The sequence below is a fragment of the Anarhichas minor genome, unplaced genomic scaffold (genome assembly GCF_050575085.1).
Source record: "Anarhichas minor isolate MPS153535 unplaced genomic scaffold, ASM5057508v1 ptg000090l, whole genome shotgun sequence".
NCBI lineage: Eukaryota > Metazoa > Chordata > Actinopteri > Perciformes > Anarhichadidae > Anarhichas > Anarhichas minor.
Window position 1 is genome coordinate 3,193,153 of NW_027466536.1, and position 23,750 is coordinate 3,216,902.

The following is a 23,750-nucleotide window of genomic DNA, read 5'->3' on the forward strand; positions in this document are numbered from 1 at the left end:
TTGACAATCTACTTTATTCTAGCACTCATTGAAACTTTCTCCCTGGGCTTAACCCAGTGCAAGGCCTTCTCTGCTGGCCTAAACAGAATCACAAAGTTATATCTATTTTATAATTTAATAATGTTTCATAAATACACTACATGTATTGTAATATTTTTCCCCATTATCTTATGTTCTCATTGCACAGCTACTGTCTTCCTCAGTTGCTCTGCTTCCAGTGCAGCTTGTTTTAAGTAGAGCTTTTATCCAATCAGATTTCACCTCTGTGTCTCTAGGTAAGAACAGAGGCCCGAGGCCTGCAGACTCACAGGTGAATCCCTGAGCAGTTTAAGTGAATGGGGACGATATTGTTGATTGTCATAGTCTTCAACCAATCAGATCTTTAGTTTGACATGTTGGGCGTATTCTTTGACGTGCCAGAGCCTGCTAGCTGGCCTACAAGTACGTGATTGGTCAGTGGGCTAGCCTGACATGTTGGGCGGTGACAATCCCAAACGCATTAAAACGTATTCAAGAAATACAACTGGGGAGGCTCGACTGTCTTCACTGGCGTCCATGAATCGAGAAGGACTTCTTACTGGAACTAAAACGCACGGATGTACTGAACAACCGAAACAAAGAAAGGAGGATGGACTTTGTCTTTAAATAGTGAACAGCAGCTTTGGTAAGTGAACTGCATTTGTTTTTACATCTGCAGTAGCTTTAATATGACTGTTTATATATTATTATTTGTACAACTTGTTTTTATGAAGATGGATTTTTGTTTGGTTTTATATGTGATAGGAACTATTGTTACGTCCAATGTTGCTCTGGGGACACATTTAGTCGGTACACAGCAACAAGAAGACACGTGAAGCGGCAGAAGTCTATATAGTCCGCGCAAAGTGTTAAAGTTAAGTTTAAGTTCAAGTGTTTAGTGATCATCTTTGAAGATTCATGTGTTTCCAAGTGGACTCATTTTCCCTCTCGGTGTTGAGAGACGAATAAATCCGTCAGTAACAAGAACTACGGTTTTGTGTATTTCCTGGAGGGAGTGATCGTAGCGTTACTACTGTGTTAATGTGTCTATGGTGTATATCGTTCCCTCTGATGTGAATAATATTTGAATGAATCAGTGGTGGAATGCGTGTTTTAGCTCGGCAGTTTTTTTTAATGCATTGTCCGTTAATGACGCAGCATCCCGTGCGCGTATTCATGTATCTGCACTCTGCAGTTAGCGTATTTATAGGTGTTGAGCTTCATTTAACAAACAAACAAATAATAACCGTAGCTGTGGCGTCATCATGAGGTTAGGTGGTTCAACTGCAGGACAGCAGTGAAGGCCCAGGTATAAAATGCACGGCCCGCCACTGGCTTAACCTAAACTCTAGGCTGCAGAAATCTAGTGAGCTTAACCTAGTTTTCATCTTCATATCTAATAAGAAAGGGCTTAAGCTAAGCCCCAGGTTTCATGTTTACAACTGGGAATGTGAACCCGGGGTTAACATCTTCTGACTTCTCACAGCACTTGTGTGACGAGTGTTTGACTTCTTGAGAATATTGAATCATTAACGGACAAAAATCTAGAATCACAAACAACGACAACCATTCTATTGGTTTTGTGTTAACTTATCCAACTGATTTTAACTTGCGTTTTTGCGGCAAATTCCCAAAAGTGTGGAAGATCCCTGCTCCACAGTGGGTGTTAGTGAGCCTAATGCTACCCCACATTCAAAGCTGCAAGTGTAAAACAGCTAATGGGGCTGTAAGCAGTGGTCTTACTTGTAATTAGTAATCCATTAATGCTAATTAAAAGTCTGGCTCAGTTAAAACCCTGCCTGTCCGGAAGAAAATAAATAGTTATTTGTTTAAGGGACCTAGCACAACAAAGTCAAACAAAAATGAACGAGGTACAGCAGCCAATTGTTCCATAATACTCCAAAATAAACCTTGACTCCTAAATACCGCTGACTGTTATATTTCGTGGACTTAAAAACGACAGCTTTTATGCTTGTTATTGTAAAACAAAAGCAGCTCTTACCCATCATGTTGTAGAGGCTCTGTGGTGCAAATTGTCTTGGCATTTTCTGTATTGCTTCTTTAAACACTGTGAGGGCCTCCTGTGAATGAAACAAATAACACAAAAAATAAAAAAAGAGAAGGTGGGGGATGTTTGCATTAGAACGGAGAGACCCAGCCAGAGGAACTGGCGCGGTGGTAACTAGTCATCCCTCCCCTGCAGCCGGGGGCCCTGACACTGTGAATACACAGCGTGGAATTGGGGGTCGCCGGGAGGCTGCTTCATACAGAGTCGAGCAGAAAGGGTCTATCCGCAGAGTCACGGCTGTTAAGACGACTAGAGCGGCGTCACACATTTGACTCTGGGATGTATAGCGCGTAGATCCAGCGATTCACCTCAGACTCCCTCCGAATTTAAATGGTAGAAGGAGCTGGAGCTGCTTTATTGCTGAAGCAAATGTTGCGGTTAAAGACCGGAGGAAGTGGGACTGCTCTCTTCCTCCGGCATGCCAACAATTTATGAAAGCCCTTATTGAATCTGCAGTTGTGCTGATTGAATCGGTGCTTATGTACAGTATAAATGTGCAGCGTTGGAAAAACGGTTACTTTAGCCAGCACTGTAGGTCTTTAGAGGCATGAAAGAGAGTTCATTAGTAGAAACAGCCCGAGGATTGTCTGCGCAAAACTCTGCGTCCCCTGTGACACAAGCAATTCTGGATCATGTCCATTTAAAACTGAGCATTTTCTCAGTGTCCCAAAAGCTCCTCGGGCAAAAGCCTGCATCTTATCTCAATTCACTCTGGTTTCACATTTCCCAGCATGTAAAGGTTTGTTAGACAACATATATATTGACTGACTCGTCCTATCTGAACTTACTGAAAATAAATATGTAAGTTAAGGAAATGAGTGTAACTCAGCACATAGCTAGGTGTGACATGTGTATATCTCTGTCGTAAACCGTTACTTCAAATGATCACAGTCCCGTCAACAGCACTACGCCTGCCAAGAAAGTGCCCAGCACGCTGAAATATTTTGACATATACAAATGTGAAATAGGTGTTTACCTCCTGGCGTCCCTGTTCGTGGAGCAGCTTGCCCAGGTTGTACAAGCAGCTGGTGACTGAGCTCTTGTGGGCGTGGGGGTCCTTCAGGTTTTCATCGGGGATGTCGGCGCAGGTCAGGAAGGTGCGCTTGGACTCATCTAGGCGACCCTGATTCATCAGGATGATGCCTGTGTTCAAGTAGGCCGCTGTTGGGAAAAACAAAACATGGACAATAGCGTGAGTTCTGGCTGAGCACCGGTAACGTTCAACCAGATTCACGGAGGCGTGCACTGTAAACCTGACTTCATGCCTACAACTTTCACTGCTGCAGCTTCCTCCACAACGCCCAACCTCCTCCATGTGTGGTGCATTTTTTTGTACCGTTGATTTAACGACACAATATTTCTGTGTTTATTAAGTAGGATTCAGTTAATTAAGTAGAAACCTTGCTGCTTGGACTTATTGAGAGCTTCCTCAAAGAGACGAACCTGTTCCGCCAAATCTAACAATATAACCATTTCCCCCAAATGGTCATTTCCTTCTCAGAAGTGTCTCTCACTGACCTGAATCCTCACAGATCAATGGTGCTGAAAAGATGAGTAATGGCTATTTCTACATTCCACATCTGAGGTGGAACAATAAACCACTGTTGCTCTTTCTAATGCTTCACTGTATATTTGGCCTTTGCGCTGCATCCTGTGATACTTTGGATGCTTGTTAAACTTTTTCCTTGAGTGGTCAGACACTAATAATCAATACGCAGCGGGAGAGTAATTAATCTCTGTGGACCTGCCTCTCTAAACAACTCCCTGTCAAGTCTGGTTGTTGGAATAAATTAACTTGCTGGAATAAATTAACTTGCTGGAATAAATTAACTTGATACAGAAGATCAATCTGGAGGGCTCTTCTATAGGGTGTAGAACCAAACAGCCTTTTTTTCCTCCGATCAAACAAGTGGTCTTCTTCCTCTTCTGTCTTTGGGATTTGTTATCTTAAAAGCTCACATTGTTGTATTTCCACATCCTCGCACCTCACAGTCTCATCGTTGCTACATGGCGTTGCATTAGATGGTCGAGATAAATGGGCTTTTTTTTTTTCCATTGCATGGATTTGCAATGAAAGCAGAACAGATAAGAAACACAACGGATTGACAAAAGAAATTAGGAATTTGCTCTTTTAAACTGATTTTCTGTACGCAACAAATGTGTCACAAATCAATAGCACTTTATCACAAAAACAGCCTCGCTCTGAATATTCAATAAAATAACGCTACAGTTTTCACTAGTTGGCTCCCAATTAGTCAGCGAGTAATGGTTCAACCTTGAGAAACGCTTTTAACCGTCACATTAACATCCTGCCTCCAACATGTCTGCTGCTCGAGGTAACTAATTAAGCTCGTTATCGGCTATAACAGATTGGATAATTGCACGCTGAATGGAAATGTTCTCGTCTTACCGCGATCTTGATTAGGTGGATAATTAATCCGGGGAAGAAAGAAGGAGACGTTTTAAGATTCTCTGTTCACCTGTCATTGACTGACACCTGGAACAACGGGGAGCTCATTTATTGCATGCTCAGGTAAGATTGTGAGCGATTTGTTCTAATCAACCTGCAGCGTATGAAAAACGTAACTCCAGCAAAAAGCAGGGGGACATTCTCACAGGAAGGAGATGAAGAGGGAGACGCGCTCAAAACTGGGAGAACATAGAAGTGAAATTAGAGAGTAATGGCCTGAATTCATATTAAATGACATCATGCAGTTGCTTGGTCTGTTGACACGGCTTGGCTTTGAAAGGCAGTCAGACGGCTGTGTTGAATGTTGAACTCAGTCGCACACTCACTGCCCTTTGCCACCTACTCCTCTCCCTTCACATAGCCACGGCCGTTGTTCCCTGTTGCCTGGACACAGCGCAGCCGCAACCACGAGAGCTGGAGATTGTCAATAAAAAAAATAAATAAAGAGCTGTACTTACAAGCCAGAGTTGGCCGGCTCCCAATGGCCAGCTTATAGTAGTGGAGTGCCTCTGAGAACTTGTTGCTCTCCTGTAGCAGCAAACCGCTGAAACAGACAAAAGGAAAGACGGTACAAGCAGTTTAGAGCTTTAAAGAACTCAAAGGAGGAGATGTTTGAAAGTTAAGAGGCCTCTGTAAAAAAAGCAGCTGATACAAGTGAAGAGGAAGATTTAGATCTCAACAAACCGCAGACACTTGAGCACACATTGAGTGTTGGCTGTGGATGTTTTGTGTTTGGCCCTCAGGCTAAGACAGCGTCATTAATAACCCTGTCAGACAGACAGCCCTCCGGGGAATACAAGACAAGACGGCACTTCCTCTGAGAGAACTGCTCTGATCAATGGACCCAGGCATGTAAAATGAGAACGTGTCCATTTGTTCGCACGCTCCCAAGTCATTCAACCGGCCAGGAGCGGAGACACAAAGAAACTCAGCAGAGGCGAACGAACGTGAGCATTACGGATAATATAAAGTACAACACAGCAGTATGATGAAACACTAACTCACAGGTTATACAGCATGTCAGCCATGTTGCTGCGGTAATAGAGGGCATTTCTGTACGCCTGCTCAGCCTCCTCCATCTCGCCCTGGCTCTTCAGGACATTTCCAAGGTTGCCCCATGCTGACAGGTTACAATAGAAAAGGTTAATCACACAGAGTGAAACAGAACATTTGTGGCAACCTTCTGAAATAACTTGTTTTTCACAATCTTTAAAAGCTTTTTCGATTTAAAAGCATCAGGAGAGGACGTTTCTGTGGCAGGTAATCATTTTCACGAGTTCAGTGTTTTTTTTAACCTCTAAAGAGAAAGACCTTATGGGCAGAGACAGTCGGGGGAGGTTTGAGCCAAAAGCACCAGTCAATCCTACGTCGGTGGGCATGAAAAGAAGACCACCACAGAGCTATTGCACAGCGAATGGCATTAGGGTCTGAATGGCAGAGTTCAGCAACTGGCAGGTGAAATAAAGTTGCTAAGAGCTTGTGCAGAGACCATGGAGTGTGAAAATAAATGTATAGGGGAGCAGAAAAAAGAATCAATGGATGTAAAATAGAAGCCAATGTCAATGGGTATGTAACATAACATCCTCTTTGATCTGTTTTTAAGGTTACTTTATAGTGTGCACAAACTCAACTTGAGTAACTATGATTCAACAGAATGAAAGGTGTAAAAAACAATCATTAAAATAGATAAATAGGCCTAATGACGTCATTGTGCATCAATGGTGTTATATTATACGGTTTCTTCTTTCATCTCCACAAAGTGTTGTTGAATAAAGAAGATAACATCTTGGCTCTTTCTGCTTTTGTTGACATGCATTTAAAGTGCTAAAATATACAGTGTGCCCTTAAGCAACGTATTTACAGTATTTAGTTGTTGAAAATCCAAACATCCACGGAATCCCAGACGAATATTCAGCATAAACAGAGAAAAGCAGAAAAACAACCCAAGCGTCCTTCGTTCCACTGCGCTTCAGTTGTGCACAGATGAACTCGTGAAGTGTCTTTCACAGGAAAAGCTTTGTGCACCCGGACATTTCACAGTTCACAACAATCCAACGAGTGTGTGCGTGTTTGAGGTTGGGTTCTGTTCAACTCTCATATTAGCAATAACGAATGTGAGTTTGGGACATTGCTGCTGCTCTGTTCGGGCTTGATGGCCTGCCAAAACAAACAGCTGTCACGCCTCAGCTCCGCTCAGAATCTGAGAGGGAAATTAGCTAACACAACATGTCCCGCTGTTGCCTTGCGAGTACCCTGCCCTGCTGCCCTGCTGCCCCTCCTCAGCAGCTCTGAGAACTTTGCTTCGGATAGAAATCTGTGTCCGATGACCTCCGAATGTGGAGGCTACTGAATATTTCCTCCTCTGTTACAGGTGCCAATAGGAGACGGGTGATTTCGTCCTGCCGAGTTAAACGGGTCATCTGGTGTCATTAAACAGATCACATGCTGGGTATAAGAAGATGTATGATAAAGAGGTACAACTCTGTTGTAGGCCTTGGAAAAGTAAAATCAAGAAAGAAGCCTCGAGTAGTACTCCAGTCTCATTTGGTTTTTTGGGCACTGCCTTGTGAGCACTTGTATATTCTGTGGTAAGGCTGAGTGACGAAGAGAAGACATTTTGAAGCAGCTTGACTTTGAATTATTCAGGGCGGCAGTAGTAGAGAGACAGCAGCACACATTATCAAATTCAAAACTGTGCCTAAGAGCTCGCTCACTATTCAACAAAATATGTTGGGTGAAAGAGGTTTTTTGGTGCTGGAATGTGTATAAAAGTGCATAAAAAAGTGTGTACGTGCACATGCGAGAGCGGTTGCACCTTCGTGCGTGCTGATTTGAATGAAAGGGCCTCCTTACCTTTAGCAGGATTGACATAAATCCCAGACTTGTAGAGCATCTCCTCGTTCTGCCAGTCCCGGTTCCTCAGAACAGTTTTGACACCGAAAAGAAGGACGACGGCAGCGCTGCAGTACACCAACAGCGCCCTGGAGGACCTGCGTCGCAGACGGACGTACAGAGACCTCATCCCCACCGCCACCAGCAAGCAAAAGCCCATGCTGGGGATGTACAGTACTCTCTCTGCTATCACAAACCCCACGTAGAAAAACAAGTTCGTGGCAGGGAGGAAAGGGATAGCCAACAGGCCTAGCGAGAACACCACGACATTTTCAGTGGTGGGCAGTGGAGTCCTGCTCTCATAGTGCTTTTTGGTACCATTCTGGGCACTATTAATGTGAGCGTCTGTGTGGGAATTGTTCAAATGTTCATGATTGTTATGTTGGTAACTGTGCCCATTGCTGTTCCCATTTCTGCCATTGGTGTAATGATGCGCTTTGCCATTGGTCTCCTTGCCTTTAGCCGCCTGGTGCGTCCACAGGCTGAACCCAGCCAGCGAGAGCAACCCAAGGTAGAAGACTACAGTGTGAATGTTCCTCCAATCGGCAAGGCTCCTGATCAAAGGCAGGGCGTCCATTGACCAATCGAAGCTGAGCATGTTCGGGCAAAGGAGAAGCCACGAGTTGGCGGCGGGCAGGTAGGAAAAGGTTAGCGTCCTGGTGAGGAGAGAGGGGGAGTCGGCTGCCGGGTTGTCAGAGTTGGAGAAGTTGGGGGGTTTGTTACCCATCCAGTAGAAGCGGCCGGCCAACAGGACGGCTCCCCAGGCTGCCAGCAAAAACACATTGAGCAGCAGGTGGACGTTCTTTCTCTAAAGGACAAAGAAAACACAGAAACAGTGATCAAACCCTCAGTCCACAGGATAGGAGAGGAACGACTGTTGCAGAAAATATACTGCACATGTGGAAGCATCAAGCTAAACCTAGCTTTCTGGGTGGTTGTAATATTTATGACTCTTGGACCTTTACGTTTACTATGAACCGGGGCTATGGATTGGAAATTGATGAAAGGAAAGCCTGATTTACTTCGACTCTCAAGAAAATAAAATAGCTGCAATGGTACAGCTGCATAATCAGCTGCCATCTGGAACAAAATGAGTGTCCAAGACAATTTAGAAAGTGTTGATTAAATAGAGTGGCTTTGATACATTTCTTTTTTGTTCTGTTTTGGCTGCTGCGCTTCATCCAAGAGGGAAAAACTGCACACTGACTTTTCATTTAAGCCAGAACATGTCAATTAATCAATTTTTTTTTATGAATAAGATGACTCTGCACCAGAATTTTCCATTCATGCACACATTATTTTCCTCCATGGCCTCCATAGACATATCAAAACAAACACAACTATTCATCATAGTACAGACTCGATATTAAACACTTTTCCAAATGCTGTGTTGGAATGCCTATGAAATATATACAGTGTGTTTGGTTGTTTAATACTTTGCCGTCAAAGCATTGAAAAATTACTGGACATATTTCCCCACAAGCATGTTTCCAAGTATTTTGTCAAGTTAGGACCAAATGACCTTTCGTATTATGCTCATGTTGGAAATCCAAATTAATTTTTTCTCTCGCTTTTTCTCAAATCAGCAGCTGGAGCACACGCACAGTAATGTCCACTCGTGTCCCGCAGTGTCCTACATGAACTATGCAGCAATAGGTGGTTCCATTAGTCGCAGGCGTCTAAATCTAAATCTCAGGGCATCACAGTCCTCGATTTCTTCTCAGACAAATGGCTTTTCATTACTTAGAATTAAACCCGAGGCAACACAGGCTAACCCCACATTACTTTTATTCCAGTGGATGTGATCCCTCTTCATCTCTACATACCAAAGGGCACAAACATGTCTCATCTGTGATCATACTCTTCATATCACCACTGCTCTGGGGGTGTACTATTGATCCCCTTGCCTGTCCATTGTTATTTGCAGATTGCATCTGTGAAGAGATGCTTCAATAACCTCAGGGGACATCTGACTACAGGGCCAACGCTTTGTTGTCTGCTAATGATCACGAGCTGCAGCTCAACAGGAAAGGACACTGGAAACACAGGAGACGACACCGTGACAACACCATGACAGCTCATTACAATATGTGCTGTAGTGCAGCGGAGGAGGTGAACACAACAGCCGGTTACATACAATGCAATCAAACACAACACCTTTGTATGTTCAGTGTGTATTCTGACGAGTGAAAGCAGAACTCCTCGTCTCGGTCATACCGACCTCTGAAGTGCTCGGCAGAGCACCAGGTGCACTTGTGTGGTTGAAGCACAACACTGTGGTGCTGAATATTTGCATTCAATATTCATAGTATTTTTTGAAAATATCAGAAACGTGAAAAAAAAAAAACTACATGTATAAGGTCAACGTTGTCAAACCCTTCGGTGGTGGCCTGACAACAACCCAGAGTGCAGTATGTCATGATGATCAGCCACTGCTGAGGAAGTTATATGGTTGCTTGGCAACAAAAGGTCATTGTTTCAATCCACATCACCATGTCTCATGAATATGAGCCAAAGGTGTTAGTCAGCTCGCTATGAATGCAATGGGAGGACAGGAGAAAGTAAAGTAATGTGTCTTATAGAGTAGGAATCAATAGAAGGCTAGAATTATGAGAAATGTTATCAGACAGAGTTCAAGATTATTAAAGTAAGAAAATGAACATCAAGGCTCTGTGAACGGTGAACTATTTTAACATTTCAAGCCGTAATTAATCTACTTTAGCTAGAAACCCACTGTGAAAACGGATGCTCCAGCATAAAAACAGAAGACCACAGCTAAGCAACTGAATACAAAACAATGGAGTCAATAACAAATAATTGCAATGATCTCAATGCTATTATTAAAGATTAAAAACAGGAAAGGTACTAACATATGTTGCTATATTCAGATACAACTGATAACTTGGTTGCAAGGTTCCAAAAATAAGAGAAAAGTGGAGTTTTGTCTCGTGAGAATTCAATGTGACCGACTGAAACTGTGCCAGTTCAAGTGAAGGCTAGAACAGAAGGCACACGCATCACGATGCAAATTATATTGAAATGGTCTAGCATAAAATAAAATAAACAAGCCCCATTTCCTGAAGAATAACAGCATGGCTATGGATCATTCTAATTAGCATACGGTGACACAAAATAATGCAGCATCTATGTTCCTGCTGATTGTGGGACGGACCGCTGAGGCCGGCTTGAACCAATATGAATGCATCCATGAAGACAGGATGACATAGATCCTGTTATACAAGTCAAGAGAATGCCCTTCTGTATGTTTTGGATATAATGGTGAAATGTGTTTTTTCGACAGAGCCAAGCTAGCCGTTTCCCCGTTTTCATCATTGGTGCTAAGAGCTACCGGCGGCTAGCTGTAGCGTCGTATTCATCCTGAGAGTGGTGTCAATCTACTTATCTAACTATCCGCAACACACTTTACCCACAAAATGTCCCACTCCTTCAATGCTTTACAAGATGCTATCGTCTCGATTTGTCTTCTCTCCAGCTAGATGTCCCGTTCATATGTCATGATGTCTAAAATAATACAGCCTATTGAATTAAACTTTAACAAAACAAGAAAAAAAGTTTGAAACAAACTGATGTGATACTCCAAGAATATCAGTGGCATATTATTATCCCAAATATATTCAAATGTATAACTGTACAAAGTGCAGCCCACACTGAAAATCTGTCATCCGAACTCCATATGAACTCTTGGTACGGATGGATGGGTGCAGATTATCCTCTTCAAATCTCAAACACCAGGTTTCAATCAATCCCTAAAATCACTGGAGTGGCAAAAATGGAGGTCTAAGCAGGTGAGCATACATTCTTCAAAAGAAATGAAGGAGGCTGATGTGGTCTGTGAGGCCCAGGGGGCTGTACTTTGTGCAGACCTTGCCAGCGAGGCTTGCTGAGCAGGGTTAATGCATCTCAATCACTGCTTCAGTGAGATCCAGCTTGGATTTATGAGGCTCTTCTATAATCCTCTCAAGTCGCCTCTCTGGCCGACGCGCCTGCTCATGAGACACCCCCTCAAAGTTATCTTAGAGCACTCTAGAGGAGTGGAATAAAAGCTTCCTCTATTTTTAGAGCAAACAGGTCATCCAAAATTGGGTGCGATTCAGACAACATTCAATGAGCCAATTTATTTGCCGTTCATGGCCGATCCGTGCAGTATACCTTCGATTCTGCAGAGCAGCTTTGCTCCTGCTGCAACGAGACCACCGTCCGAAGGACAATGAGGTGGCATGTGTGTTTCATGTCTTTGTGTACACACCTCTTAAAAGTGCTGTCGACAACCTGGCACGGCCCCCCCCCCCCCCCCCCGAGACAAAAATATATGTCATCCTGACTCTTCCCAGACGCAGCGCACGCTGGGACACCACCACCTTAACCACATCCACGTGTCGATGCTGAGGGCTGAGCCGGTGTTCCATTTACATTCTTGTGCTGCACTTCCACATTCAGATTCCCCCTTTCTCCATGCAGAATGATGTCTATGGGTGGTATTGAGAACAAAAAAAACAAAACAATGCTTTGATTGCACCTCAGCACACATTTGTAACCCCCCCCCCCCCCTGCTCCTCCTCTTGGCCTACTTTTCCAACTGCTGTGACTTTCTAAGGACAATAAATGTGAACGCAAAGACGTATACAGGCAGCAAGCAAACAGGACGTGCTCTGGAGATGATCTGGAGGACACATTACTGCTGCGACAACATGAACCTCATGTCTATTATCTCTTGAATGAACAAACATGTGCATCCTCCCTAATACGCCTGCGGTTAAAATGTCTACCATTCAAAAGCACAAGTTCAATTACCAGCCGGGCAACGGCTCCCTGGTCGCTGTAGCTCTCTTATGAAGGGGGAACCAAGGGGATTCCAGCTCTGTCTTTTGTCTATAATCCAGTTTAGTTTGAAATAAGTGGTTTAGCACAACCCCGTAGGAGGCTTGAGGAGGGTGTTTTTTTTTTTCCTTCCCTTTTGTGTTTCAGGCGCAATCAGTCCAGAATTGAAACAATTTAGCTTTTATAAGCCAGGCATGTGAATAAAATATCCTTAGAGATGAAATGCAAAACAGGCCAATTACGGAATCCCTATTCGTGCCTGTGCCTGCCTTTTCCCCCCAATAGACATTAAGTTGAATTGACTGAAATGAAAACTTGATCTAAACCGTTTCTTTTTCTTCTTCTCTTTTTTTTTTTTTTTTTTACATCCGCTCGAGTGATGTGAAAAAAGGTTTGCTGGAAAATAAAGTACAAAAGAGCTGAGAGAGAAAATTCATGAATTATTTTGGAGAAAGTGCTCTATTCTCTACACACGGGCTTTTTTTTTTGCATAATTGGCTGATGCACACCATACCATTTTAAGAACAATCCATCACACGACACATCTAACTAGCCCATCAAACTGAAGCGCCGTGACTGGCTCACACTCCAGCGAGCTCCGAGAGAGAATCCTGTGGAAGAAGAAGTGGCATGTCTGACCTATCCCCTCCTCTTCATCATTACCCAGATCAATTGTCTGCAGAGGGCTTTTCATCAAGATCCGGCTTCACATTGATGGACTTGTAATGGAAGTGAAAATGAGCTCCGGGTACCAATCAGAGAGAATAACCACCTTCAAAGCCTTCACACTCACACATACAGAAAGCTCAAATTTGATATGAACACCGGATCCCCTTTAAACATTCTGCATAAATCTTTCTACGGGTTTGATGGATGGATATACACTCCATGTCCTTGTTCCTTGACCGCTGGACCAGCTAATCGAGCTTGTGGTGGATGAAGCACAAACGCACCACCTATCTTTTCTCCTTATCAGCTACAGCTGTTGTGATCCCCTCCTATGAGACAGTAAAGAACCGTTGGTTGTAAAATCCTGATTGTTAGCAGGCAAGACAAGATAAGAACCCGACTATTGCACTTCCTAACAACATGTTATGGATTACCAACAGCTGGCTCATGTTTTCAAAATGTGATTAAGCTGATGCCTGACAATTTACTCCCACGCACAGAACGTGTAAGCATGCCCCATTTAGTTTCGGCCCATTTCACAGCCATTTATGTAACAGAAATAAATTGGGTAACATTTCTGGCTCAATATAAAGACTGAAAAATGCACTTTTCTGTGTTTTTTGTGGGTTAGATGAGAGGAGTACGATGGTAATGAAACCAAAGCCAGCGGCCAGTTAGCTTAGCTTAGCATAAAGACACGGGGTAAACAGCTAGCCTGGCTCTTTAAGAATGTAAGAAAATCAGCCGACCAACATGCCTAAAGCTCATAATTGAACACGCTATATCTCGTTTGTTTAATCTGTGCAAAATATGAAGTGTAAAAACAAGTGGTTTTATGGGGTTATTTCTTGGCTGGGCGAGTGGAGTCTCTAGCTAGGTTAAGCTAACTAACACTAGGCAAGTAAGTGAATAAGTGCATTTCCCAAAATGTGTAAATCATTTGAATAAGTAACACAGAGTTTTGATGAATTTAAAGCTAAAAGGCAACAGGTTCACTCACTTGACTCAGAGAGTTTGCGAACACCCAAGAAGTGTCTGTTTTTTGGGGGGTTTTCTTTTCACAATCTGCTTTATAAACAGAGGCAATGAGCAAATCAGACCTTGAGTCATCTCAAGGCACACGTTATAAGTTCACATTCCTCAATTTGTCATGTAGCTAAGATAAGCTACATCTTTGCTGTCATCACTTTAGGATAGATAACCTTCTCTAAATGACTGCGTGTGGGTGGAGTATATAGTTTACTTAAAGGCAAGAGGACAACTGCTGGGTCGCGGTCCGCATGGTGCGAAAGGTCACGGAGTCGAACCCCACAGCGGACCTGCCTCACACTGCTCATGATCAAAGCTTTTAACCCGTGTGAACCCATCAGAAAACCCACAGAGTCAGCTGGTCTGGCAGATAGGCGGAGCACAAAGATGGGAGAGGGAGAGGATCTGCCTCAGAAACAGCAAAGCCCCGGAAAAAAAAAGGCCAATGAAGGAATCCGTTGGAGGTAAGAAACAGACTTTTATTGACTGTAAAACATTAAAGATAAAGAGAAATTAAAAACATGCGGTTTCCAGTGGTGAGGGGGATATTGGTGTGGGACTACAGGGAGGTCGGAGAAAGTGGGAAAGAGAGCGAGAAGGGCAACGCGCAACATTATGCGGTGCTGGATGAAAGCCATTGACAGGTTACGTTTCTGTGCTCTGTGCTCAATGTGAAAAAGAGCAACATCTCTCCAAAGGCGTACTGTGAAAAAAAAAAAAAAAAAGAGTTGGGATTCAAACGTGCGTGGTGAAAGCAAATAAATTGAATCAAGAAAATTTCAGACCAAGACGTCGTAAAAACACGCCAGCTCATGCTCTCTTGGTCAGCTTTTATTAACCATAATCATTGAACCAACACGGGATACATTTCTTTTTAAAACCTTCACTCGACATTCCAGCTCGTCTCACCCCGTCTCACTTTGACGCACACTTATTTAAGATGTCCCAATCACGCTGCAAAATGTTCTTCGCTTCATGCTGGAAGCCAGATGATCCTTGTTTAGGGGTCAGAAAGGGTCTCCCTCTCCTGATGCCACAATCAGAGTACATTTATTTTGTCATCAGTGGCAATCAGGCATCTATAGATTTATAACGGCACAGGAAAAAACATATCTCATTCTGTCAACCAGAGGGTGCCTCTTCAGGGGATGGAATCCAAACTTCTGGTTGAGTTTAAATGGAGAAGTGTGTTATAGGTAGGCAGGAGGAAGATGAAGGAGGGCCTGAGGCAAGGAACATAAACAGCTCATCAATGGAAATTCTTACACTTTGCCAAGTTCTCAGCGGTTGCTGAGAACTTGAGTTGATCAAATGTACGGAAAAGCAACGAAACTTCGCACTATATTGTTTCCGAATGTCACAACAGTTTGCCCTATCCAAGTTCAACTCAAGCACCAACTTGAGCCTGTGCCATTTTGTTTTCTGTTATTTTTCAAAGTGCGTTTGCCAGGTCACACAGCCTCAATCAAGGTCATGCATTGTGATTTAGCAGAGGAACCGGAAAGTCCCGAAGATGAAAGCGCTCTAAATCCATCTTCATTAGCACTCAATACAAACTGTCACATTCGGGAAAAGGCAGACCAAACAATAAGGACATGATGACAATGGGAAAACCAAAGTCAACTCAAAACCCCTTAACATTTCATAAGACGTATTTATTGAGTGAAACCACAGTAATGGTTTGAAAAATAAACCGAGTGTTCCTTATATCGGGTCTTTCGTTCCACATATTTATTTGTACTGAGAGGGCCAACTAGACTGTGTGACCACTACTGCTCTACGGAGGGGGGATGAAATGTGAGTTAGGGTTAGATGCGCTTTATGCTCCATGCTGCTCACGGACTCTGTAGCTTTTCTGAAGCATTTTGCCAGTTTGTAACCAAACTAGATTAGTCCTGTCCATGCATGGATTCACAGTCATTACTGTGCATTTGGGAGATCAGAGCCTTTGTATTGCAGGGTTTTAGAGAGGCGGTAAGCTACTGCGGAGCATGCATGAATGAGACGCACAAAGCCGGAGTCCAAAGCTAAGCGGATGAACTGTCAAGAGAAATGTCAGAAGCTGGAAGTAGCAAAATTGCTCCGATTGCATATTTCCTCTGAACCACTTTTTGAAAATAGCTCTCTGGTGTGTCACATTACGTTGACCACCACGTCTCAGTGACAGCATGAGCTTTTTTGTTGATGTTTGTACTGGCTAGTAACAAGCACGATAGGGACTCGGGGAAATGTTAAAAAAAAAAGATGACTTGTGGTGTGTGGGATAATGACAAACTGCAGAAACAACCATAAAGCAGTCAGGTTCGAGATTCATCATCACATGATAGCGTTCCAAATTTTTTACCATTGGAACCTTGAATGTTTTTTCACGGATAATTGAAAAGCAATCTAAAGACAGAGGGAGTGTCTCTGTGTGAAACCAGACTACAGCCACAAGGCTGCAAAGCTGCTGGAATCCATATTTTTACTATAACAATGCCAAAACAATGTTACGATGTGAAAGGGTTCATTTGTAATGATTCTCACATCCTAGCTTCGCTCAGCTTTACAGAGCTTTAAAGAGAGTTACAGCTTCATTGTTAAAGTGTCCGACACCTCACTTTACTGTTTTGTTTCACTCTCACCTTTCTCATTGTGCAAAAATGCTCCAAAACCCCCACTGTACACTACCTCTTCAGACAGAAATGAAGAGAATACGCACCTACGGATGATGCTGTTCTTGATCCTGAATCCAATTAAAAACATGACGCTTTCACAGAATATCCAGCAGGTAGAATTATCTTAGAATACCAAAAGGGCACTGTGCCTCCACATGTCTCCATGCAGACTTGAACTCCCACAAGGGCATGATAACTCAATTCTACACCGGTACGCTCCGAGATTACCAATGAATCTGGGGATCGGGAGGAGAATCTCCCAGATGTGCTGGTGCAGAAATCAAGCACCTGCATGTCTCCTTGCTGAGGAACACTCAATCCTTCTGTGACAAGACGGTGACGGGTTTTCACAGCCAGGATGTTAATTAATTATTAATCCTGAGGTAAAATATTAGTTATATTATGGGCTAAGTTAATATGTTATTGCTCACAAAACCAAGACTTGATCACGTATAACGACTCTCAGTACTACTGAATTTCCTTTTACAGATCCTATTGAGGATTCTTTCCACAATTTGGCATCCATGTTTACAACCGGTAGATCGTCCCGTGTGGCTTTGCTTTACTGCTGTGATAATCGCTCCAATGTGTCAGAGGAGAAATTAGAGTTGGGCGTGGGCCAGAGTCTATTTAGTCCACACGGTCGACTGGATGTTTAAAGACAAAAAACTGCAACTCAGCAGCAAAACAAGAAGGCATTTGAAAACAATTAAAAAGCACTGTAGGAGCAGAAATGAGGGGGACATGGCTGGAAAGCAGCACTCTGTCTTTCATGGCTCGCTTGCCCTATGGGTTGAGAAATTGGAGAAAAAAAAGAAAAAAAGAAATGGACAAGTTGAGAATTTTGACTGGAAGATAATTTTGGAAAAAAATAATTTGGGAAAATTCACAATGGCGTCTTTGTGTTCATCTCAAAGAAGAAACACATTCTTGATCATAACATCATGTCTGGATATAGTGGATAAAACAGCCATTAAATACAGCACAACCTGTCCCGACCAGCCAGAGGACACCAAAGTGGTTGCTGACTTTCAATAATTCCTGGACCGTGTCCTGAATGTGTCTTCTTTAAGACTACATCATGGGACTTTTTTTTTGTCACAGCAACTTGCCTTTATTGAATTCTTGGGTTGTACTCGAGAGGTGTTCCTCGTGAATGCATATTGAACACAGATGGGGAACATGACCGAAGTCAATACCAAAACTAACATAAATTAATATTACAGGCCTAGAATCAGTATATTTACTCTTTTGAATCACCATTTTCATGTAGCAAAAACAAATATATAAATATATTTTCCCAATTTTTTACACCTCTTCAACATAACATTTTATTGAACCCAACAATACTGATTTATGTTAAGGTTTACAGCACTGTAAGTGACACACCTCAACACTGAATACACTACACTTCAACAAAGACTTAATGTTGGCACAAATAAATCAGTAAAAAGTAGCGATAAGGGTGCTCAGAGTAGAACCTATTCCCGTCTGTATATCCCAAAATAGAGCATCCGGTGACTAACAGGCCATGGGATCATGGATCATGTGATCACACTGAAAAAGTCTACAGCAGACTCTCTCTCTCTCTCTGTCTCTGTCCCTTGGACCCTCATCCATTAATGTCCCTCCTCTTCAACACATTCTTGCAGCGTCTCTTTCGCACATAGACCATCCCTCCTCAGTTCTCGCCCTCTGAGCTGGGAGCGCCCACGGTGATGACAGGACCTCTGCTGGAAAACGCAGTGGTCCTTTGTAGCAGCACGCACGAGGGGGGATTTCTGCTGGGACTCGACCTATTCAGGTAATAGGCTGGAGCGGTCTGCCTTCAGGAGCCTTTCGTGAATACAGGACGCGATGAGACGATGCATTTGGCCCTTCGTTTGGTTCCCTTCCCTCTGTTTGTTGAAAGTGGCAGTTTGCCCATTCCACATGTGAACGACTTCAGTTCTCTTATCAATCAGGAAGTTTTTGCTGGCAGTTTATAGTTTATTGGCTGTCTGGTTGTTTGCTTTGAAAAGAATTCCTAAAAGACATATTTACTGTACTAAAAATACAAACAACGAGCATGAGAGAATTCCCAAGAGTTCTGTAAAGCTGTCATACGGCTTTCAGCTGTTCCAGTAGCTGTTCCTACCACCAGAAGAGTAGGTCCAATGCGGATCAAGACTAAAGAATAAAAAAAAACACACCGGAAGCATGTCTCAGTAATTAAAATGAGGGGATTTTCTCCACCGTGAGTGTGTTATTTGCTGTAATATCTGGGTGAATTATCCCTTGTGAAAGCTTAACGATTCCGGGAAACCCAGCAAATCTATATACGTGTCTCCATTAAGACAACCCCGATGCTGCAGGACAGCGGTGCTGTGGGACGTTCCTTTCCTGGACCGAGATCTTACATAACATGCCACTATAGATTCACAGACACGCTGGCTATAAAAAGAACGGGGTATACAATCATTTACAGCGAGAAGCGAAACAAGGGGCACCGTGTTACATATATTCAGGCCTCGTGCTGTATTTCACGATTTGTTTCCGATACCGACGTGAGGCTTTGTTTCAGGGATTTTTCATCCTTTCTCTCCGCTTCCATCGTCTCACAGCAGGCAAAGTGCAGGGTCACTGTGCTGGCTGTCGCCGGCACCCTGCCTGTCAGGTTCACTTAGACGTGATGAGCGGTCGGCTGAAGCAAAACCCAGCTCAAGTCACTTTCTATCACCGCGTGTTGCACTTGCCTCATTTTACCCCACAGCGTAGACATTCAGGGGTCGGAAGACCTGCCCAATCATCGGTGTTTGGAACGTCTTCACTATGGCCCTGCTTCTGTACGCGATGTTCTTCAGAATGAGAGACGTGAAGTGAGTTTCAAAAAACATATTTAACGGAGTAGTTTGACATTTTGTGTAAGATGAGGAGATCGGTAAAACTCGAACGACTGTCTGCTAAATGTGCAGCTGAGGCTTGACATGGTTAGCTTAGCATAAAGACTGGAAACCGGGGGGGGGGGAACAGCTAACCCCTGCCCAGTCCAAAGGTACCAACATCTGCATACCAGTGACTCTAAAGCTCAATAAATAAGTCATATCTCTTTTGTTTTATCCGAACAATAACCTAAGAATGAAAAACACGTAGTTTTGTGCCGTACAGTCTCTTCTGGTTTCTTTTCAAGCTCACAGTGACTGCAAGACACCAGGCTAGCTATTCCCCCCTGTTTCCATTCTATAGTAGCAAACTGCTTACTATTCCTTAAAGTTATACAACCTAAACATCGACCTGCATGACCTTTTTGTTTTCCTACGAGTGTCGTTCCATTATGCATGCCTCCCACCCATTTCCATGTCCAAACCAGAAGCGGTGGTGTGTATCCCCGTGAGAGAGGCAGGTGGGTGAGGGCAGGGGGCACAAGCTGAGCCCACCAGGCCCAATCCATCACACAGTGATGGGAGCCATTAGAGCACGGAGGAGCATCTGTGGAGCCCCAGGTAAGAATGTATTGTCTGGGCTGTGTTTCCTTTCACCTCATCTAATACACAGCAAGGGTATGTATGGGCGTCATATTTCGTATGCAGGGTGTATATCTCTCACACACTCACACACACACACCTTGGAGTGTAACCTGGCACACATACATATGTTCCGAGGGAACTCACTTCTCACATCTTCCCTCCCTGAGTTCAGAACTCGCCGGCCTCACCAGCTCCACGACACCTGAGCTCTCTCTCCCTCCAGACACATAACACAGACACACACACACACACACACACACAAACACACACACACGTCAAAAGCAGTGACCTTGCACTAATAGCCAAAGTGTGAACAGAAAATGGGAGGTGTGAAAAGATAAACTGTGTAAGCTTGACATTCACCAAGGGCCAGCTGGGTCCTGTCCCAGATTTTGGAAATCATTTTCCAGCGGCAGCGTCACCGGACGTGAACAAAGAGCGATCACAGAGGAACACCACGAGCTTCTCTGAAGACACATCTGAGCCCCTGTGTACTGATTGATGTACAGCCTTGAAGTTACATCACCGAGATATTATTCCTCTGTGTCCAGTTTGCACTTTTCAAAGCATCAGATTTCTGCATTGTGTTTCCAAAGGGTTGTACTCGTCATCGTCATGTAAGACGTGTCAGCCCCGTTGGGGACTGCGTGTCATACGGCTCCTGCATGTTCCCAGCATTGTCTCTGCAGTGTGAAAGGAACTCACTGACATTTTCTCTCTCTGGGTAAACATATGGACACGGAGAGTAGCATTATGTGGGCAGCACTGTCAAACAGAAGAAGAATGGATGCTCATGACTAAATAAAAGAAAAGGAGTCAAGCTGGAGTGAAAATGTTAACGTTGGTCTTGTTTTTGCTAGAGTCTGTGTTCAGGCAAAGTAAACTGTCTTCAACTGTCCAAACATTTATTTGAATGGGAAACTAACAAAGAAAGAACAGCTCAGTCCTCAGGACGGCGAGTTCTTATTAAAAAGCATTCCTTCCTATACTAAGTTAGGAGCTCTAATTGTGTTTCAGTATCTCTTAATGAAAATGAGGCTATTACTGTGCAGGAAACGGTCTCGTAAAAAGCACGTTTTTCCACATTAATCGTGGTAACACCGCACCCTCACGATCGCCAACTATGTCACATTTGTGCGCCGTAAACTCATTGCTTGGGAGTAGCTCGATGCATAAGAACCCAGTAAACAATTTAATAATGCTTTTTTCCCCCACATTTGAAGACAGCACATGTCTTCGAAATAAGTGGCTGTAGCTGTAGACTTACACTGGTTATCAGCACTATATGTGCTGGTGGGCTCAGGCTAATGACTGGAGGAAGGAAAAAGGAAGCGGGTAATGACTGTTGAAAGGTATATAGGAGATTATAGGTCATACAAAGTTAAGTTGCAAGCTAGTGCAGGCAGGTTCTGTAAGAACCAGGTGTTTTGTGTGTATATATATTCATAAAAACATCATCTAAAAGTGCAGATGGGTGACATGGATTCATCTAAAGGGCATTATGTTTTTCTTAGAAAGGTTATTCGTGCATGCAAAGGTTGCACCAGATCTCTTAATAAAAGCTTTCCCCAGAGATGTCAGAGGATGCCAAGAGCTTTGACTCCAGCGCCACCCGTAAAACCCAACGTGTGCTTATTCAATTACTGTCCAGGCACTATTGTTTCCCTCTCGCCGCCGCTCTTTAATTCTTCTAGCCAGAGCGGATCCTGTACCACTAACATGAACAAGAGCAGAAGCAGTCCTAACCTCGTATTAGCTGTTACGCTGAATGCATTGTGTAATTAAAGTTGACATGCATTTGTCTAATCCTTTTCAGAACTTTATACTGTATTACCCGGAGACTATTAAATTTGATGAATGGAATAATTGGATCCATGTCAGCTCTGGAGCCGGCATCACACAGACAAAAGCCTGCAAGTAGAGAGACACACGCACAGTACACAAAGAAATTATAGTCCATTCACAGTGGCAATATATTCTGACCTAATACAGCATGTAACCTTTGATTTTGCTCTTTAAAAGCTATTATTTCCTTGGTTGATTTTTGCATATGATTAATTGTACCGAGTGCTTCTCCTGTTCCAAGATCCATTATGCAACATATGACCAATAAATCCAGATAATATCCATGCATTACCTCTTCCCTCAGATTTGCATGCAGAGAGCCTATATACTTAAAAGTCTTGATAAAATGAGTTATGAACCGACATGGAATTACAGTGAAGCTCCCACTCTCGCCTGCCTACACAACCTTCAAACCCGCACACAGAAGCCGTAATGGCACAACGGGAGATTTGCAGCAGACATAAAACTGTAATGTAATTGACTCTGCGCCACGATCAGATAAGCAGGCCCCCATTTCACCGTTTCCAACGTTAAATGTCAAACGGCTGCGGCTGAGTGGAGAGCTCGGTGATAAAACGTAGCGCCGGGCCCCCCCACTGTGGCCCGTCAAGTCATGCAACAAGCCGGGCTCATTCGTCCGGCTGAACAATGGGTTTTATGTTCTCAAACAAAGGAAAGGCTGGACATGGCTTTCATGCGTCTCCCTCTTATGCCGCTTTCCCATTCATAAACGACAGTTCGGGTGACCACGTTTATCAGCACCCGATGGATCTCAAACCCCAACTTAAAGGGAGGGAACTGCATTTATTTTCACCGTGATCAGCTCCGCACACAACTAATTGTTTATGCAGGCGGCCGAAGGCTCAACACCGCCCTGAAGGAATAACTCCCTCTGCTTATCATCAGTCAAAGTGACCGCCTCCCTCAACGGGGACAAAAGGGGGACGAATGCGCACGCTGCCGATGAGGACTGTTTACCGTGACGATGACAGATCAAGGTCTCGCCACTCATACATACGGACCTATGATCACAGAGCAAGAAACCTCCCAAGTAAACATGACTGACGTGATGATGACAGTTTGTGCTGCCTTTTATGTCGTCTGTGGTGCGAGTAAATGACACGCTAGGATAATGACAATTGTATAATATGGTGCCATATACGGCAGTCTCTCTTCCAGCTGCTTTACCGCCTTCTCTCCACAGAGACAAAAACAGTTATCTGTTTTGCAGAGCGTTTCCAAAAGTGCCCGACAAACCACGCAGTTCCATATTTGTCTTTGTAAAGTACAGAAACCCATTGTGAGTTCTCCTCTTCCTCTTCCCCTGGACTCTATCTAGTGTGTTAGTTTGAATGTGTCATTACACCAGGGAGTGTGGCCAATTTCACTTCAAACTTGTTGAACGCGATATTGGCTTTTTCCTTTTTCTTTAAGATTTAAGTGTGCAAATATAGATATTGGACGGTTGCAGTTTGCAGTGTTGGAAACATACCTGCAGCCTTCTATGTTGTGCTAAATTGAACATTTTGTTAAAGTAAGACTGACACATTCAGGGGTTTGGTGAAGGTTCACCTTCATACTTCTTTTTTTTTTTTTTTGCAATGCATCCACATTAACAATTAAATCATCGATATTGTTCATCGAACAAATTACTTTGGAGGGACGAAATCTTTTCGCCGTAGCTTACAAGTTCACAAGAATCTAAACGGTTGACTCAGTCACCAGTCTGTCCCTCTATACTCACAGCTCCTGCCTTA

At 43.5% G+C, this 23,750-nt stretch overlaps 1 protein-coding gene across 1 annotated transcript in view; it reads right to left on the minus strand.

Moving 5' to 3' along the window:
- tmtc2b (transmembrane O-mannosyltransferase targeting cadherins 2b) overlaps positions 1–23,750 on the minus strand; it is an 83,831-nt gene that overhangs the window by 20,415 nt on the left and 39,666 nt on the right. The window contains exons 3-7 of the mRNA XM_076082242.1: positions 7,410–8,256; positions 5,562–5,676; positions 5,015–5,100; positions 3,063–3,247; positions 2,021–2,099 (exon numbers count right to left, since the gene is read on the minus strand). Of these exons, the coding sequence (XP_075938357.1) occupies positions 2,021–2,099; positions 3,063–3,247; positions 5,015–5,100; positions 5,562–5,676; positions 7,410–8,256 (1,312 nt within the window). The remainder of the gene's footprint in view (positions 1–2,020; positions 2,100–3,062; positions 3,248–5,014; positions 5,101–5,561; positions 5,677–7,409; positions 8,257–23,750) is intronic.